Here is a 15,389-nt window from a genome sequence, read left to right on the forward strand (position 1 = left end):
GCTAAGCCTATTCCAGACAATTATCCTAAACCTTCCCTGACCTTAAAATTTACCCTAATCCAAAACACCAACTCTAATGGTAAACTCTAAACCAAAGTCAGGTGCCTTGGAATGCTAATCCCTGGCCCTATCTGTAATCATTACCCTAACTCTAGCCCTAATCCTGAAGGAGACCCAAATACCAAACTACTTCTAAACTCCTAACCTAACCCTAATCCAGATGCTGACTCACTCTGAATGCTTTCAGGTGTGCTTCAGGGGAAGCATCGGGGACATCTGTATGCATTTGGGCTCTCTGAATTTGTCAAGGAGAGCCCTCTGGTGGACACCGTGAGCCTGGGTTAGATTTACTGCGCTCCGGGAAGGTCTGTGAATGAATTTTGGTGCACACCTGAATCTCAAGTGACTTTATGGGCAAACCAGAACTCTGAATGCAGTTTGGATACCAGAGGAGAACTCTGTGTGTCTTTTGTTGACATATAAGAAAGTGGAAGTGTTTTTGGTAGACCCCAAGCACCTCAGAATGCCAATCCCACTTCCTATTATTTATCCCAACCTTAAAAATGTCCAAATTATTAATGAAACCCTAACCCTTCATGTCCAAAACCCAAATCTAAACCTACCTGTCACCAAGAAACTGACCTATTTCTAGTAATTTTCACGTGCCTTCTGATGAGAACAGTGGCCAGGTGCTTTTGGTGCGCTTCACCTGAATCTGAGAGAGCTGTGAAGTGCACCAGGTGCACCTGCATCCATTTTGATTCTCCTCTACAGTCAACATGAGTCTTGTGATGTGCACCTACGGACTTGGAGGGATTTTCTGTGCTCTAGACATGTCTATGAGTGCTTTCTGATGCACACCAAGATTTTCAGTAATGTTCTGGGCATTAACCCTAGCCTTCAACTACAAAGCCTAACCTCTCCAGTCTGTCAAGGTCCCTCTGGATAGCAGCACAGCTCTATGGTGAGTCAGCCAATCCTCCATTTTATGTTATTTGTAAATGTACTGAGAATGCACTCTACCCTATCCTCCTCCTCATTAACAAGAATTAATGCCAAGGCTCAGCTGAGGCCAAGGGTTAGGGGTGGAAGAATGGCAAATCCTAGGGGTTCCACTGCTGCCTGCCAGGCTGCAAAAAAATTCCATCCCAAAGATTTTTCCCTATGCTATCACTGTGTGTGTCAGCCAAGGCTCAGCTAAGTCTGGAGTTAGGATCCAAGAATGTTCTTATTTTATTGGCTCCTCCAGAGTCCTTGTTTTACCTGCTGATCTAAGCCAGAGCGATCATTTTGCTTATCAGTACACCTGCATATCCTCCCACATGCCCCAGGGCCCTCAGAGTGCCTTTTTGTGCCCCCTTCAGAACCTCCACACACCTTCAGAGCAGCGGTGGGATTGGTGAGTAGGAGATTATCTCTGTACCTCATCTTTTCTTCCAAGTCCCTTGTTTGTAGCGCAGAACCTCTTATCTTCATTGTTACAAGGAAAGCTGAGTGGAAGGCGATGACTCTATTCTAAATGTACAGTTCATTTATAGACTTTTATGATGTACAGTGCACATTTCCACTGCTTATTCACTACAAGAAACTCTCAGCTGACTTCTCAGGAATGGAAGTGAGGACAATATATGATTAGAGATGCATATTACAAATACTAAACAACTCAGCAAAGGAAGTTTATACGTGGCTCATCACTACACAAAGTACACAAGCCAATCAGTGAATAAAGAAACATTGAAAAGAGCAGTGAGACTGAGAGGTATTTTTTTCCTGGCATCTGAGGATGCCTGGTGTTGTAACAAAGAGAATACTCTAGAGAGCAATGATGGGAGAAACATCTAAGATGTTATTCAACTTTATATTACAGCTACTATATTCCAGGCATAATTCGTAGATTATTATTATTCGAGTGCATTGTTGACAGCACTGAGCTAACCCAAAATCCTGTGCAATTTCCAATAACTTCAAATAAGGAAGCATTATACTAAGCATTAAATCATACACAAGAGGAGAATCTTAAAAAAAAAACAAACAACTGTTCAGAGGAGATTCTGTCATGAACTTAAGTATGTGCAGTTGCACTGTTCCATAATCTGACTTGAACACATGCTCAGAATTGCTTCTTGGCCATGTTTACTCAGACAGTTACAAAACATTCCTCCCTGATATAGCAATCCAGCTCCTGCTGGCCTTACTCACTTGTAACATATCTGAACCAAAATACCTGGAAAGACCAGAAGAAAAATTGAGATAACTTCATATCTATTGGAATGTGATTCTTCTGTTCTTATCCTTTTTATTTTTCCTTAGAGTTCTTCATTGTCCCTGCTCTTAGTCTTGCTGGGGATGCAAAGATATGGCAGGTTGTGAATGGCACCATCAAGCCTTGTCTTCCTATTTGTGGAGGTAGGCATCAAGCCAGAGTTCTCCTGAATTCTTCAAAGAGCTGAGAGAGAGAGAAAGAGCACATTACGTCAAGTTGCTTAGAGAGGTGTTTCTGAAGACAAGGGAGACAAGGACTTCCACTTGTTCTTGTAAAAATGAACAAGTCAACCTTTGTTTTAGAACTCCCACCTCTCCTACATCCTTCTGTGTTTTTTGTCTCCAGTGTGTTCACTGTTACTTACTGCACAATGTCTGCAAAGGCGGTGAGCAACGGCTTACATTGATACTCGATTCCGTGTTTGGCACACAAGGACTTCACCAGTGGAGCCACCTTCCAGTAGTTGTGTCTTGGCATTGTGGGGAACAAGCTGTGAATAGCAGACAAGCTCTCCTCCAGTGCCCCATCAGAAATTTTACAAGTTCCAGCTTTTACAAGTTCCTGTTCGTTATCACTTCCCAGGAACATTATAGCCCACACTAAACCAAACTTTTTGCTGCTCCTGTCTTTCCCCGTGGTGTGCTTTTAGCACAAGGAACTCAGTATTTTCCTGCTTCGCTTCTTCCTCTTTTTTCCGCTCAAATAATCCACTTTTGCCCCCTTTCTCCAGAAGTAATTAGCTTCACAGCTGGTCAGCACAGGAATGGAGATGACTCCATCCTTCAGTTGCATATCTCAGTCTTGGGAATAATAGTATTAGTAGTTAGTATATGTAGACCTAAATTACTGCATCAGATTATAAACAGGGTGCCTTGGCACACACATTTTCACCAACATTTAAGCTACCACTTCAGACAGACCCTGTTGCTACTGAATTATTTCACAGATCACATCCGTATTCAATTTTCCTCTGGTAATTCTCAACTTCCTGTGGGTCCAGTGAAGGTTTTGAATTAATATTATGATGATCTCTATAATTTTCAGTCTCTAAGACAAATTTGCTGGTGCTTACAACTATTTGTAGGATTCAGAGCAAAGAACGGGGGCAAAAAAAAAAGTAAGAAAAATCTCTCAGGGTATGTACTCACTGATGTTCAATCTGAAAGTTCAGATGCCCAGTAAACCAGTCATTAAACAGAGACTGCTCAACATTACATGTTGCTTGGAGCTGGGAAAGAGAAGAGCTAAAATTAGTACAGGTTGGTGACTGCAGCCTTTCATTTGTCTCAAGAGTATGCAATACTGTGCTATTCTGTACTATTGTTTTCTTTTAGCCTAAGCTGAGCTACTCACAGCACAGAAATCATATTCCCCTTTCAGCCTTGTGGACCAGCAGTGTGATGTAGACTGGCTAACAAGAACCATCGTAAAATCAGGAGCTGGCTCTCTGCTTCTGTGAATGTGTGTGAACAGATAGTCAAGTGTTTATCCTCAAACCTATGCCTGCACAAAAAGCAGGTGCATCTGTGATAGTTTTACTACTGGACTCCAATGAGTTGCTGTGCAAAGAGGGGACACCACACTGACATTCCATTGGTGCAGAGGAGCTCAGCCTAAGCAGGACAAAAGCTTTCATCTCAGCAGAAGGAGAAAATGTTCAAGACAGAATAGTATAGTAAGTAGGGTCGTGGGTATGTTTAAGAAAGAGTTGAGACCTATATTTGATTTTAAATGGCTCATGAATATGCCATTGCTGTTCTCCTTAACCATTACTATAACTGTATCCCATTATCCTAGAAACATTTAGGTCAGAAAAGACCCTAAGATGATCAAGTCCAACCATCTACCTAACTACCAAATCCACTGCTAAGCCACATCCACACGTCTCTTAAATTCCTTCAGGGATGAGGACTCTACCACGTCCCCAGGTAGCCTGCTGTAGTGCTTAACTACCCTTTCCATGAAGAAAACCTTCCTTCTATCCAATCTAAGCATGCCCCAGATGCAACTAGAGGGTGCTTCATCACATCCTATCACTTGTCACTCAAGAAAAGAGACTGATACCCACCTCACTACATCTTCCTTCCAAGTAGTTGTAGAGACTGATAAGTTCTCCCCTCAGCCTCTTTTTCTTCAGACTAAACATCCCCCAGTTCCCTCAGCTGCTCCTCATATGCCGTTTCCCGGTCCCTTCATCAGCTTCACTGCTTTTCTGAGCGCATTCCAGTAACTCAATAGGATTATTACAAGAAAGATATTAATCTTCACTTCCCAGTTACCAGCAGGTTTCACCCTTAATGCAATACAGCAGTTTCTTTTCTTGTTGGAATTTGCACCCACAATTAATAAGTATATGTTTTACCTGGGTAGACACCCAGTCCAAATTCTTGTCGTAGTAAATATCCATTGGGATATGGTTCATCTGTGAAACCCAGACAAACCAACTGCTCTCCAGCATCCTGTGCAATCAGACAAGAGGTCAGAACTCAGTAACAGATAAGGAAGTCAATAATGAGCCACCTAAGCGACAGTGTAGACCAGACTTGTAGATAAATGTTAGAACACCAGACTTTCCTATCTGGCACCTGGACAAAAATCATTAAGTAATAATGAATTTCATAAGGAATTATGAAACTTCGGCATGAAACTAGAAGCAGAACTAATTTCCAAAGCACTGAACAGTATGTAAGGTATTTCTCAATTTGGTAATCATTCAGTAAAGTCTCTTTAGCCTTCACAGCTATTGAGGCAGCACAAAGCTGGAATTAACAATTAAACAGTTCTACTTAACTTCAAATTAAAAAAAAAAAAAACAAAAAACAAAAAAACCAGAAGAGAACATGGAAGAATAAGGAAAAGGCAGAGAAAGGTGGGCAGACAGATGAAAAGAACTCACAAATGAAGGCTAAAGAAACTTCTAAAGAGATATTACCTGAATATAAAGTAATATGCTAGGAGACTCTTCATTTCTAATAGTGATCCATAAGTAAAAAAGAATCTGATATAGAAGGTCAGCATACAGGCCAAGTCCTTCCAAAACCAAACACAACAAGAGAGAAAATCATTAGATATTGCATTTATTAAATCCTTTTCTAAGTATCATGTGTAGAAGAGAAATTTCTACATTTAATTTCTTCAGGTTTTTGTTGTGTTGGTTTTTTGTCCCCTAAATTGACTGATCTAGGGAAATCCAAATTAAGAGAAGCTAACAGTTTCTTTACACAGCTTGCCATAATTGAACTGAATTTGAGCATCCAGTTCCAGCAAATGGATTAATTTATTAGCGAACAGCTAAGCATTCAGAAACACAGCTTTGAGACTTGTTACAAATCATTGACCGTGATTCCTCCAGTGAGCAGCATGCTAGACAAACTATTTCATTTTGCCTAAAAGTTACTCTGTTTTTCTGTACTCATAACACATGCAAGAGAACAAGAATGAAGCGTAAGCACTGGCTGCCTGGCACGGGAAACAATGCCAAATGCATTCATACTTCTGACAAATCAAGGATAACAGTTCCTATAAATCCACGTTCCCCTGTTTCTTACTACTATGGACATGCACTTAATGATTTTACAAGAGAGGCAAAGCAGTGCAAGCCAAATAGCCTGTTGTTCATACTTTCATCATCAAAGTGGGGAACTATGTGTTCAGCAGAAAATATTCAGAGCCACTGAAAGTGCTGCACCAAATTGACTGCAGTATTAGGCCCAGTCAAAAAGCATACTCTGTGTCATGCCTGAGCTCTGAGGAGAAAGGCTGGAAGCCCACAGCTAACACCTTGGTTGTGCAAGCAGCACTACTTACCACCCAGTACCTCTTCGTGTATGCAATATAAAATGTGTGGCAGTGGAAGTAGGTGGGAAACAGGAGCGGAGGAAGAGCTGTAATGGAGAATTCATCATCACTGGTAAATTGTTCTGCTTTGCAACAAGAATAAGGCTTTGCGAAGATGGGAGAAGGGTGCAGAAATGAGAACCTGGATGATCTTGTAGGTCTTTTCCAACCTAGCTAATTCTATGATTCTATGATCAGGGCAATGATAGTGGAGAAGTGAGAACTCTGAATTCTTCCTTTGTTCTGCTTGTGCACTTTAATAGCCATATACTATACAGCTGATGCAAATAGTCCTTAGAACCCTCACCTCACTATTCCAGGTAACTTCCCTTAATAGTCAGTTAAGAGTATTTCTCCTTTTCTCTGTTCAGATAGGTATTGATTTATTTTTCTAAACCAGTACAATTTTAACATGACCTAAGATAAATGTACCCCACAATAGGGTAAATGGAACAAATGAAAAGCCATTTGGTTACAAATCTACTAATTTGGTTTGATATTTCAGTCAAGAAGCATACAGAAGCCTGATCTCACATAGAATCTTTCAGGTTGGCACATCAAGAGTTCAGATCACCAGCTGAGCAGGTTACTCAGGATTATATACAGTTAGGTCTTCAACCCCTCCAAAAATTAGACTCAGACTGATTATGTTCTTTGGTACAGCCAACCTTAGCTCTGCTCAAGCCCTGCAGATCAGAAGTAATATCTATAAGTCTCATTAGTATTCCTCATGGTATCACAGGAAAATGAAAATACTCACTGATGAAGAAGTACTTGTGCTGGTGATTGTATGGCATGTATTTTTTCTTTTTGATCCCAAGCTGTGAAAATAAATAATAAAATACTGAGTGGAAACTAAGCAACCCGTGTGGTTAACTTGCCATTTTCCATTCTCTCTTCAAGACATGCTCTTCTGGCACACTTCCCACAGCCCTCATTACTACTGTCTCCCTCCTTTGTACCTGACCTATTATTTACAAACCTAACAAGCCTTTTCTATAAATCCCCCTTCTGGAAAACTTCTTTAATGCTTTATAGCTCTGTAAAGTCCTTCAGAGATAAGCAGTTAAGCAAGCCTGAGACTTTTTCAGCAGGAGAAAAGTGAAATGCAATAGTTCGAAATACCTCTGTTTTGGTTTGTCATAAGTGTAACAGCCCATAGGAAGAACTAAGTATTTGCATTGATACACAGTAGGAAATAAAACTGCTGTCACAGATACCACCATAATCTGTGTAGAAGGGGAATAATGCAGTAAAATTATACCAGAATGTTTTAACCACTAAAAGATGGTGTAATTCATAAGTGCAAGTGTTATGATAAAATCTGAGTGAATAAAGGTGAATTTCAACTGTTCAATATCCTCGCTTTTGCCTTCCTGCTACATTCATAATTCATTTAGTGCAACCTTAGATATTTCAAGTCTAAATTGTACTATTAGTCAAAAAATAGTCATATTTTCCTTTTGTTTACATTTTCTACTTTCTTACTTGATTCCATATACCTAAGTGACAGCTTCATGTTGGCAAAGGTCTTATTAAAAAAAAAATAATTCACTGCTCGTAGCTATTTCAGCAGGGCTTCAAAAAGCAACAAAGTTGTGCAGTAAAGGGTCGCAGCATTATCTTAGGTTATTGCTTCTGGCAGTGGCCCATCAGCACAAGATGAAAACATCTTACGTGGACAAATGACATCTATCCTAACCAGTCCTAGAGAGCTACAAGAAGAGCTATTGGCTCTTTAGCCCTGATGTGCCAGCTGCCTGTCACATCAAGACAAGCATGCCAAAGCAGCCTGTATCTCTAAGCCTCAGACATTAGCATCAAGTAATAATCCCATGTAGGCACGCTTGATATTAATCTTCACAGATTATTAGTAATAATTAATTGCTGAATTGGTATGAAATCCAAGAGGTCATTCAGTTGCTATAACTATTAGTAGTCTTTTTCCTGCTGGGAAATACATATGATGCACATGCATTTATCTAGTTTGTTTAAAACAACTTATCAACAGTTTAAGCAATTTTTAATGAACATAATAAAAACTGTGACCTGCTCACAAAGGCTCAAGGAGGCAGAAAACAACATTTTCTCAGAGACTATGATCCCATCCTAGCTTTAGATATTTCTGATATAGTGTGCTTTTGGTTGGTTCTTCCCAGTTCCTAGTGCATGGCTACATGTGCATGCACACGCAGACATACTGACCTCCACGGAGAATTTCTTCCCCAAAGTAAACAAGAAAGGGTGCATGTCAATGTCAGGATCTTTCCGGAAGCAGTTGGGTTTGGAATGGTGTCGAGAATGCAAGAGAGTCCACCATTTGGCTGATGCCCCCTGTTTACATGAAGAACAGAGTATGATAGCTACAGTGTTCTCAGCAGCAAATTCTCTCCAATTCCCCTTCTTCACCCAGTGCTGAACACTTTATTCCACAGAGTCTTCAGAGCACACACTTTTTCAGGAAGGCCATCAAATCTAGCAAGCTTTTTCGTGGTCAGTTACTTACAATCAAATGGCACATCACGAACTTGTGTAGCAAGTGGTTCCATTTTGTCTTCCTGAAGACTGAAAGATGTCCTAAATCATGTTGTAACCATGAAGCCTGGACCTTAAAAAGGAAAAATGAAAGTTTGGGAGTGGCACAAAAAAAGAATAAAGATCGGAACAATGAAATAGCTATTCTTTACTTTGAGATATCAAGGTTTATTACTCAGACACTTCTCCAAAGCCACAGTCAGAAAGGAACTATGAAATCCTGATACTCTTAAGGATTCCCCTAGAATCTTTAATTCCCACACAACATTCTTGTCTCTAAATTGGAGATACAGGGATTTGCCAGATGGCCCTGTTAGTGGATAAGTAATTGGCTGGATGGTCACACTCAAAGACTTGCAGTCAACAGCTCAACATCTAAGTGGAGACAAGCGGCAGGTGGTGTTTCTCAGTAGGGCAAGGCAACTGTTCCCCTCCCCTCCGCCGTTTTGACACCCCACCCTCAGCAAAAGAAGGGCTTGGACCTGTTGGAGTGGGTCTAGAGGAGGGCTATGAGGATGATCAAAAGGCTGGAGAATTTCTCCTGCGAAGAGGGCTCAGAATTCCTTTTTTTTTTTTTCTCCAGTCTGGAAATAAAAGGTTTCAGGGAGACTTTGTAGCAGACTTCTAGTACTTAAAGGGGGACTACAAGAGAGATGAGGAGAAACTCTATCAAAGAATGTACCGATAGGACAAGGGGTAATAGTCTTAAACTAAAAGGGTAAATTTAGGTTAGACATTAGGTAGAAGTTCTTCACTATGAGAATGGTGAGGCACTGAAATATGTTGCCCAGAGATGCTGTGGAATGATGCTTTGAGCAACCTGATCTAATAAGATGTGATCCTGCTCACGGCAGGGTGTCTGGAAGTGGATGATGTTTAAGGTTTCTTCCAATCCAAACCATTCTATAATTCTGTGAATATATCTTTACCAAAAAACATCACACATTAGGCATGTTTGGGAACTCCCCACATGCAGAATTTCTTCTTTCCACCTTCTGTAAACACATATACAGGATGTATATATAAACACATATAGAGGATGTCTTCTAAAACTAGAAGAGCTATGCCAAGTAAGGTAACAGAGAACTAAATACTGCAATAGTATATGTATGAAAGTTGACAGCAGTGCTTGTGTACATCCTGTAGACTCTGTTGCTTACCTGGGAAACGGTCAGCACCAGCAGAGAGACAATAAAGGGCACAAAGGATGTCCCAAAGTAAAAGAGAATGAGCCAAGCAGCAGTATCCAATAGGAGGATGTGAGCAAGGTGCAGGAAGAAGAAGAGTTTATTCGGCTTCAGAAGTCCCATTTTCTCAACAGAGGCACGCAATTCACGGAAGTCTTTTACCAGCATTTTCTGTGGGAAGCACAAATGTTACAATTTCCTTGCTCTCAGAGTATAGCATTGCAGTCTCAAAACACCTTTGGCGCTTCATCCACCATCTCTCTGGCAGGTGACAGAGCTTATTCAACAGATGTCTAAGACTGTAATATTTTTGGATGTTACTGGTTCACAATCACCAGAGCCCAGCACTACTCAGATATTGCCAGAAAATAGGGAAGGCATGTAGACGAGGTTGACATCTAGCACTTCTCCTCAGAGTGTCAAACTGGAGGGAAAAAAAATGTGTGCATGTGTAAAGTACCCAGCAGAAAGCATACTAAACCTATATGAACACAGCTTACCAAGCTTGTGGCAGGCCATTTGGATAAAATTATTCCTCTTCTTCCACCACCACTTCCAACAGATCATGGTATGCTTTCACTGTACTTTTCCCAAAATTAAGAGGGGAAGGCCAAGTATCTGTGTAAAAAATGGCACGCACAGCCCAGCTGGCTTTGTACTGGTGCCTACTGAGGAAGGATTATGGAACAAATGACTAAAGCGTAGGTGATAGACCAACCTACCTTTTTCTTTGGCAGCTCAGCAGATACCTTCCAAAGCTGATTTCTGCCTTGATGAAGTCCAACCCAAAGAACCCTGACAACCTAGCTTGCTAGTCATTTCTGGGAATGAAAGTTTGCAAGCAGTAACGCATATGCATACTCTAGTGCAGGCCCGCTTTAGTAAATAGGCAAGGCATGGCCACAGTCATGGCCCTCTAGAACGAATAGGAAAGAGACTTGGACATGAGGAAGAAATTTTGTCCATACAATATGCCAAGGACAATTGTATTCCAAGACTACTCCTGTTCTATTGTCTGCACTTCTCTTCTTTCTTTAACACACAAGATTGGTTACTTTCACACTGCCATCAACAGCACTTCTGTGGATGATTATGCATTTTGAACTTGAGACTACTACCGAAGGCTGTCTAAGAAGGCAATGAATTAAGTTTTAGTCTGTATTGTAAAGGCTAATACACTATCTGCATTCTCTCCCTACAAATACCTACAACAGAAAGAAACACAGTCTGAAATTTCACCATCAGTTGAAGAGAATTACTGAGTTGTTGGGTAGCTCATTCTCAAATCAAGTGAAAGAAGAAAAGGATAACTAATATTCATGAGAGCCAAGGCTCTTATTTATATAGTTCCTGTGATAAGAAAAAAAAAACTTAATGTCATTCTCAGCCACCTAATATGGATTTAGACCAATACTCGTATTATTTCTAAATAATAACAAAAAATTGTTAAGAACGTGGGTACCATTGCTTTAGAAGCAACATTGATATAGAAAAATAAGTTCTAATCTCAGAATATTTGTCTTCAATCTTCGATTTGAGAGGATCGACTTACATTTTTAGTGGGCTCAATACTGGGTTGATCTGGTGCCAGCTCTCCTATCTGCAGCGGCTTCAAGTACTTGTTCACCAGCAACTTGTCAACATGGAATGCTACAAAAGCATCCTACAAATGCAGAAGAGTCAAGGGAGAGAGAAGAAAAACCACAGTGTTACTACCCTCAATCTGCTGTGCACTCTTAAAACGTTCATTTGGAGTAAAGACAGTGTCAAAGACTGCTGGTTTACCTTTCTATCTCCTCCCTTTCTGACCTTCCCCTCCCACCCCATCACCTTTGCCCTACATGCTTTTAAAATGGGATTCTATTCCAACTGGCAAGCAGAGGACATCTGATTTCCATGACTGCAATTATTCAGTTATTATGAATATGCAAACTGTGGTGGTTCTTGTTCACAGGCATGAGAGATTTTGATTTTTCAGAAATATATCCTTTTCAGAGGCTGCATTCTTACTTTTCCCCAAGTAAACATATAGGAACATCATGAGTTCTGATATATAAATGCTAAGTAGTCATGGAAAACCAAACTACAAGAAATACAAGTTCTGAAGGAGGAGGTAGACAGGTGATAGCAATGTGAAGTCTGCTTTAGGAGACAAATCAGAACAACATTCCAACCAGCTCTGAGTAGAAAATTCCATTTCCAAATTAACTAACAGCATGGATTTCATCAAAGACCAAGCGACATAGGCAACTTTTTCCTAGTACTTTCAGATACTCATACAGAAATTAATATAAGGATGCGATTCATGTGAACAGGCCTGGTTAGGTGTTAACTGATCTCTCACAAAGATATAAGTGTGAAAAAAATAGTGGCGTGATGGCTTCCAGGCAGGGCTGGGGAGAAAATGGCAGAGAAGCAGGAGGAGACAACTCCATTAACAGAGCACATAGGGAATAGCAGCTGGAGCCCTGAAGGGAATAAGAATGCACACTTGGATGTGCTACAGCTGAGACTGAGCTGGAAATGTGGTCTGTAGGAGAAAAACTCCTCCATCTGTGGAAAATTGCGTTTGTACATCCAAACAGAGGCCTTCAGCTTACTGCTCTGCTGGCATGCTTTCTTTTAAGCTGCCTTTCATCTGAATCAATTTTTGTCAGCCTAGCCATATCGGAATTAATGCTTTGCTGCATTTGAGCCCCAGATTGCTACAGAATCTGTCCCATATTCCAAAACTGCATAGGTCCTGTCACCTGTTCAACTAGTTCTGAGGACTGTGTGTAACACACTAAGTACTGAGCACATAATCACTATCACAGGGAAATCTATACCAGCAGTTCCCACAATAAAATTCAGCAATCAATCACAGTTCTAACACCAAACAATAAGCAAGCAGCTTCTCTGCAAAACCATCTACAGGAAGGAACAGTATTTCATGTTGTTGCACTAGTAGGCATTTTTACAGTTGCCAAAATTCAAACAAGTTCAACTAAACTGTAATCCAGAAGAAAAAAATCTAGTCTTGATACAATTGTTCCTGTTTTCTGTGTCACTTAATTCCACTCTTCTTTCCTTTAAGAGAAAGAAAAAATACCAGCAATAAAAGGAGTTTACTTCACAGTTCTATGCAGTGTGACCCTTGCAAATATTTTGACATTAATTATTCTCACTTTTCCATTTTTTAGATTCTTCTTCTCACTGAAAGTCCTCCACAGTTATCATCCTTCAAGCCTGTATGCTCTTGATACCATCTTCCAGTCAAACTAAGGGTTTGGTTTGTTTAATTTTTTCATCATGCACATCTAAAATATTTAACAATTGACCTATTCCAAAGATGCACAGACCTCACTAAAGTCTTCTGAATTTTCTTAATAAAGGCTTCTTCCACTACTTTTTCTCTCTGCCTCCCACGTTAACTAAAAAGTCTGTGGGATTCAGACTGTCTCATGAAACTGCACTGAGTACTGAAGAGGAATTTCTTACTCTGTCTGCAATGTTCAAGTTGTCATTCAGTGTGAAAATAAAGATTTCTTTAAGCAATAAAGCTCAGGTTCACATACAATCAGGCTACGCATAGAGCAAGGAGTCCACACCACTAACTTACCTTGCTTCTGTTACAGGTTGACTAGGGCCAGCATAGCTTTCTCTGTACTTTATGAAGTGACTCTGCATTCCAGGCATACCTCTACCAAATATTCCAGCCTGGCATTTTCCTATAATGTCACACAGCCTATTTCACATGCACAAGTGTGAAGACAGTTGAGTTGTGAGTCACAGAAAACTGGCTGAAGTCTGGCAGGTCTTATCATTTGGACACGATATCCATTAAAAAAGATGCAACCCAGATCCTAGAAACAAAGTGTCTGAATTTTTCATGTTCATCCATTATTTGGGCTATTCCAGCAGTGTGAGATGAAAGAAATCTGACAACACTAACTAAAGAAAAGGAATGATGGAAAATATAGAACACAAAGTGTTGCTAATTTTCATGAGCCTCAAACATCCCATACATACGGGAGATCCAGGAACTATCTGCCTTGTGTTGCACTTTCAAAATACAGAGTAAGGAAGCAATCTCATTTGTCACATCTTTGTGTACATGTTGATTTATCACTATTTTCAACATTTCCTGCATATGCCAGAAGGCAAGAACTCCAGGGAATTTGCTCAACGATTTGATATGCATTCCCACAGGTTCCCATGGCATTAAGACAGACAAGAATGGTGCTGAGTAGATGTTTTCTTCATCCACAGACTAAGATGCCAGCAGTTGGTATTTAGCAGATTCTTTCAATTTTGTTCATCCAAAGGATCAGAAAGCTCATGGGCAATAACTGTAGAAACTTTTCTGGAGTGCTGCTTATGAAAGCATGCAGCCTTGTCTTTCCCTACAAATTACGTTGTGTAACACTTAGAAGGGGATAACTCTTCATAGAAGAAAGCAATTACTGTAGCTGCCTTATGGCTGTTAAGGTAACAGAGGCAGCTTCCCCACTTTACCCACACTGTAAACCACTGCAGTTATAGCAGCTGTAAAGTAAGATCAAGAGATAAGAGTAGTCCTGAGGACACTGACAGGATAAACAGTTACAACCTGATTGCCCTAAGTCTAAGCCTTTCCATAAGCACCTTCATTCTGGAGGTATTCAAGGTCAGGCTAGAAGGAAGCCATGGGCAACTTGATATAGTGGATGATGTCCCTACCCATAGCAGGTGGTTGGAGCTAAACGACCTTTAAGATTCCTTCCAACCCGTTCTATGATTTACCAGTTTCCATAGAATAAGCTGGAAAGCTTGCACATACCAATGGTACCACTGAGCTTGTCGTAGCCCCTCAACCCCCATGAATTCCCAGCACAATCAGTCCCCATGCTCTTGCACCATGATGCTGGCCAGGCACCCCATATTCAGAACAAACTGGTGGTGAGCATCTCTTCCCCATTCTGCTACCTCTCACCGTTACATCCTGCCCAGCGTGGCTGCTGATAAGAAGGGCACCACCCGGGTGCCGCCGGTAGAAGTGGCTGATATCATACACCTTCCTGTCGATCACCACCCAGCGCTCCTGTAGTGCTGGGCCCCGGCCCGTGCGCTGTGCAACCTCCTCCCAGGTGAACCATCGCATCACTGGCTCAGCTGCTGCATCTCCATCCTGCTTCCTGTCCCCATGCTGTGGAGCCATCCTCCTGCTCCTCTCACTGCTCAGCCTCACCCAACAAGCCCTCCATCCTGCCTCTGTCCCAGTATATAAGGGTTGGGACATACCAACACAGCCCCCGCCCACCTCGTTTTCTCACTCAATCTTTCAGGAAATACAGGTGGTGTTGGCAAAGTGACAGCTGCAGGCAGAGCTCCTCTGAGGTTCACTCTTCCCAACTCCCACTCAACAAATCAGTCAATCACTCAAACAAAGCTTCCCCTTTGCAGCCCAACACCTGCACTGCAATGCAGGCAGGCAGGCAGGCAAAAATTACTCAGTAACTACAGGTGTTGAGTGTCAGACCATGTAATTTCTCACTTGTGAGCTTGTTTTGTTCCCAAGACTTAAGACTTCACTAAAAAAAAAAATG

At 41.0% G+C, this 15,389-nt stretch overlaps 1 protein-coding gene across 3 annotated transcripts; it reads right to left on the minus strand.

Moving 5' to 3' along the window:
• On the minus strand, window positions 1,150–15,111 carry LOC110400732 (fatty acid desaturase 1-like). Of its 3 annotated transcripts, none has more exons than XM_021400869.1 (12): window positions 14,777–15,110; window positions 11,375–11,485; window positions 9,796–9,993; window positions 8,607–8,708; window positions 8,306–8,434; window positions 6,861–6,921; window positions 6,071–6,147; window positions 5,196–5,293; window positions 4,626–4,722; window positions 3,412–3,491; window positions 2,665–2,753; window positions 1,150–2,446 (listed from the first exon to the last, which is right to left on the minus strand). In XM_021400869.1, exons 1-12 carry the CDS (start codon window positions 15,080–15,082, stop codon window positions 2,439–2,441), a joined length of 1,356 nt encoding a protein of 451 aa, XP_021256544.1. In that variant the 5' UTR covers window positions 15,083–15,110; the 3' UTR covers window positions 1,150–2,438. The 3 variants fall into 3 exon arrangements, with proteins under 3 accessions (XP_021256544.1, XP_021256545.1, XP_021256543.1); XM_021400868.1 differs by having other exon boundaries at window positions 1,153–2,446; window positions 2,628–2,753; XM_021400870.1 differs by lacking the exon at window positions 2,665–2,753 and having other exon boundaries at window positions 14,777–15,111.

The sequence above is a fragment of the Numida meleagris genome, chromosome 6, assembly GCF_002078875.1.
Source record: "Numida meleagris isolate 19003 breed g44 Domestic line chromosome 6, NumMel1.0, whole genome shotgun sequence".
NCBI classification, from domain to species: Eukaryota; Metazoa; Chordata; class Aves; order Galliformes; family Numididae; genus Numida; species Numida meleagris.

Excerpts from the sequence above, each read along its gene's own strand:
- LOC110400732 (XM_021400868.1), bottom strand. The coding sequence starts at position 15,082 with ATGTCCCAACCCTTATATACTGGGACAGAGGCAGGATGGAGGGCTTGT. Across the intron at positions 9,994-11,374 it reads GTATTGAGCCCACTAAAAAT|AAAATGCTGGTAAAAGACTT; the intron begins GTAAGTCGATCC and ends TGCTTCCCACAG. Across the intron at positions 6,148-6,860 it reads GCACAAGTACTTCTTCATCA|CTCTTCCTCCGCTCCTGTTT; the intron begins GTGAGTATTTTC and ends TCTCCATTACAG.